At 33.4% G+C, this 4125-nt stretch overlaps 1 protein-coding gene across 1 annotated transcript in view; it reads left to right on the forward strand.

Moving 5' to 3' along the window:
* The window catches only part of LUZP4 (leucine zipper protein 4), a 4879-nt gene extending 1540 nt beyond the window's left edge, over positions 1-3339 (forward strand). The window contains 4 exon segments of the mRNA XM_014528067.1: positions 127-190; positions 3013-3165; positions 3167-3255; positions 3257-3339. Of these exon segments, the coding sequence (XP_014383553.1) occupies positions 127-190; positions 3013-3165; positions 3167-3255; positions 3257-3308 (358 nt within the window). The 3' untranslated portion in view covers positions 3309-3339.
* The last annotated feature ends 786 nt before the right edge of the window (positions 3340-4125 follow it).

The following is a 4125-nucleotide window of genomic DNA, read 5'->3' on the forward strand; positions in this document are numbered from 1 at the left end:
TTGTTTACCCATATCTTCAGAAAAAAATCATTTCTACTGTCGTGGTAAACAACCTGCTTCCCTATTTATAATGGTCTGGCCCTCTAGCAACTTCAGTGCGAAATTATAGCTAATTTGCCTACAAAGATCAGAACCTTCTGTATTCAAGTCTGGACAAAGTCCTTTAAACAGGAAGTATTTAACTAAGCAAGTAAATAAATAATGAGAAATAACCAATATAAAAGGTCCTACATTTAATATATTTTTTAACATTAAAGGTTATTTTTAATTCTATTGAGAGCAGGGATTGTTTCTTAGTATTTCCCCATGGTGCCTTGAACATAATTTAAGTTCAATATTTGTTAATTGATTTTTTTCTTGTAACTTTTAATAAACATTTAATTTTTGCTATTTTAATCATCACTTCTTTGAATTTATAATGCCAGAATAGATTATTGGTTTCGTGATTTGGTTTGTATAATCATTATTATTTTTGTCCTCATGTAGAACCTTTGATATTAAATTATAGTATAAAGGCAGTTTTAGTAGCCTGTGGATGAATTGTAAAAACTAGAAGTCAGATGATATAGGATATGAAATATACTCTGGAGCTAACATGTGGAACATACTATAGTTGTACAAATCCATCACATCTAAACTTGTGTAGGTGAGTCAGTCACTAAGCAGGATTTTGAAAGTTGCTCATATCCAGATTCATAAACTAACACTGATGCTAATGTTTCAGCTTGGCCTATAACCTGATTCTTCTTAAGATGTTCTGTGGTGATTTAGTAAAAATAGTGATTTTGGGAGTTTAAACCATTTTGGCCAACTTATGTAAATAGTTTTTTGGTGTTTTTTTGGGTTTTTTTTGGAGGGGAACATGTTGCATTTTTAAATATTTAGAGGATTCATTTAAATTGATTTAGTAAATATTGATTAAATGTCTTCTGTGCAGGCACTATGCAAGGTTCAAAACAACCCTGCTTCAAATATACGTGCTGGTAGGAAAGAAAGAAAAGAAATTTAATGCCAGGCAGGTCTCAGTACATGTTCTAATAGGATGTAAGTTATATATTATAGAGATGCAATAATTCATTCTGATTGGGGGGGCTTGAGAAAGTTTGAGGGAGGAGATGACATTTAATCTAGGGTGAGGAGGTATTTGATAAAGTTTGGGAAGGAAGGTCATGAGCTTACATCTGCTACAGTCAAGATGAATACATGAAAGAAGAATACTGGAAAAGAGTATTTTCAAATTAAAAGCACCTTTTTTATCTCTCATACTTTTGAGACTGTCATTACAGCAGAACTCTCCAGACAAAAGTACTCTGCAGTAAAGAAATATATTAAAATTTAAGCATAATTACTTTACCAATAAATTAAATAAAAATTACAGTTTTCAATCATGCTTTGAAAATTCTAATAAGTTAGTATTATACTTTTTAAGATTTAATCCTCATGTTAGTAGAATAGAGTAGTATTTACTCAACACAATTCTTTTTTACAGAGAGTTTCTGTAATTTATAAGGAAAGAAAACTAATGCATATTTTGTTTTATAAAGTTAAAAATCAATATTATCCAATCGAATGAAAATATTTCTTATTTAGACATTTGTAAAAAGACTACAAGTCCTTTGGAAAGATACTTGGATGCATATGGGCATTTAGGAGATGAGTCTCAATTCTTCCTGCTGACCCACTGTGCTCCCTACTAGTCACCTGAAAGAGAGGAGGTGCAAGTGCATTTCACCCAATCTCCTTATTTATGTTTTACAGTAGGAAACATGACTATGGCTTTATGCTTTATCAAGCAACAAGTTTGTCATATTTTAAAATTTTATTACAGTTTTATTTGAATAAGATTATGCCTTTTAACAATTGCTTCCAACTTCTGGTAGTGTTATACTAGAAAGTGACAATGCCAGATCTAGGGCATGTTTTGTTTGCCAGGCAATATTTACTAGTGGAAATCTTGATTTCTCCACACGGTCCCTATGACTTTATCCTTTTATATTTATGTAGCATCATAGAACTTTGTCAAAGCTTTTATTATTTCCCTTTGGCTGAATCACCCTACTGCCATTTTAGTTTAAAAACTGGAAAGGTAGAAAGGCTGAGTTGTTACCAAGCCAATTTACTTAAACAGTATTAAGCCAAACTTTTGCTTTCTTTATAGTCACCTTTCCCCTCACTTATTTATCTTTCTGTCTAGAATTAAATATTAATTTATATTGAAGAGATATATAACTTCTTTTTAATGATCCTGAACAGTGAACAGTAAAAGTACGATTTTGAACACTTTTCTTTTGTTTTAAGGCAGCGGTTCTCAACCTGTGGGTCACGACCCCTTTGGGGTTCGAACGACCCTTTCACAGGGGTCACCTAAGACCATCGGAAAACACATATATAATTACATATTGTTTTGTGATTAATCACTATGCTTTAATTATGTTCAATTTGTAACAATGAAAATACACCCTGCATATCAGATATTTACATTACGATTCATAACAGTAGCAAAATTACAGTTATGAAGTAGCAACAAAAATAATTTTATGGTTGGGGGTCACCACAACATGAGGAACTGTATTAAAGGGTCGCAGCATTAGGAAGGTTGAGAACCACTGTTCTAAGGGTTTGTGCTACAAAATGTTATTAAATATTCTTTCTCTCCTTATCTGTAAAGTCACAAAACCTGTTGCTTCTTTAGGTTAAAAAAAAAAAAGATTCAGCAAATGGTAGGTAGAACATGACCTTGGGATACATTCAAATTTGTAAAGCAACTAATTTTCCACATATAAACATTTCATTAAAGTTTTATTTCCATAATAGTCTACCTTCTAATGACATGAGACATCAGGATTTTCTGCAAATTAGTTCTGAAAAATGTTTTGTCTATAAAAGTGGGGTCAGTGGAATTCTAAAAAAAGAAGTTGCCCATAGATATGGTCTTTACAAAATATCTTTGTGACTAAATGAAACCATGGGATATATGTTTCATTTGTTTTGTAAAATTACGGTTCATTACAGGAGAAGTGCAGTGATAATTCCAAGGCTCAAGTAAAGAGGAATGGATGCCAATCACAAAAAACCAGAACAACCCAGCATCAATTGGAAGGTTCTCAAGATGAATCGGAAGAAAATGGACACTATTTGGAGAAATCTAGAGGCTCTCATCATCAATCAGAGAGATCGATCTAGAGGCCAATTAGAGAGATCTCGTAGCCCCTGAGAAAGATCTCATGGCCACCAAGAGAGATCTCGTGGCCACTCAGAGATCTCATGGCCATTCAGAAAGATCTCATGACCAATCAGGGATTTATTGAAGATACTCACCAATAGGAAGATTTGAAACTTCACCCCAAATTAGGCATGAATTTGACAGGTAAAAACATAATGAATAATTAATCATTAGTATAATAGGTTAAGTGATGTGGAAATCTAAAGGCATACCTTATATATCTGTATATTTTTAAATTTATTTTCTTGATCAGCTTAATTAAAGTTTATGCTATCAGACTAACCTGGGTTTGAGTCCTTTAACTTTGGTTAAGTTATATAACCTCTTTTGGCTTCAGTTTCCTCATCTGTAAATCATACCTCCAACCTTAGGCTATTTGGAGGATTAAATGAGATAATGTATGTGTAGTGCTTAGCATAGTATCTTGTCTAAGTTATAGCTCAGTTAATGTTAATAGCTACTGTAGTAGCATTTACTACAATACCACTGTTATTACTAAATAAAATGACTAATTTCAAAATTAAAAAAAGAAAAGAATTTATACTCTAACTAAATCACTATACACTTGGAACTAATATAAAATGATATTGAATATCAACTGTAATTGAAAAATAGAAAAAAAATTATAAAAATAATAAATTAATATAACATTACTGAAAGTTTTCTATATAAAAAATGGCCCTACAACAAGCTTTTTTCCAGAAACAATCTTATATAGCTACTAGAGGCCCAGTGCACAAATTCGTGCATGTGTGGGGTCCGACCAGCCCGGCCCCAATCAGGGTGGATCAGGGCCGGGCCTGTCAGGAGGAGGAAACAGCAGAAGGTTGGCCGGCCGGCTCGCCCCAATCGGGCCCGATCAGGGCCGGGCCAGCTGGGGGGTGGGGCCATGGGCTATTGGC

Source organism: Myotis brandtii, unplaced genomic scaffold, assembly GCF_000412655.1.
Source record: "Myotis brandtii unplaced genomic scaffold, ASM41265v1 scaffold613, whole genome shotgun sequence".
NCBI lineage: Eukaryota > Metazoa > Chordata > Mammalia > Chiroptera > Vespertilionidae > Myotis > Myotis brandtii.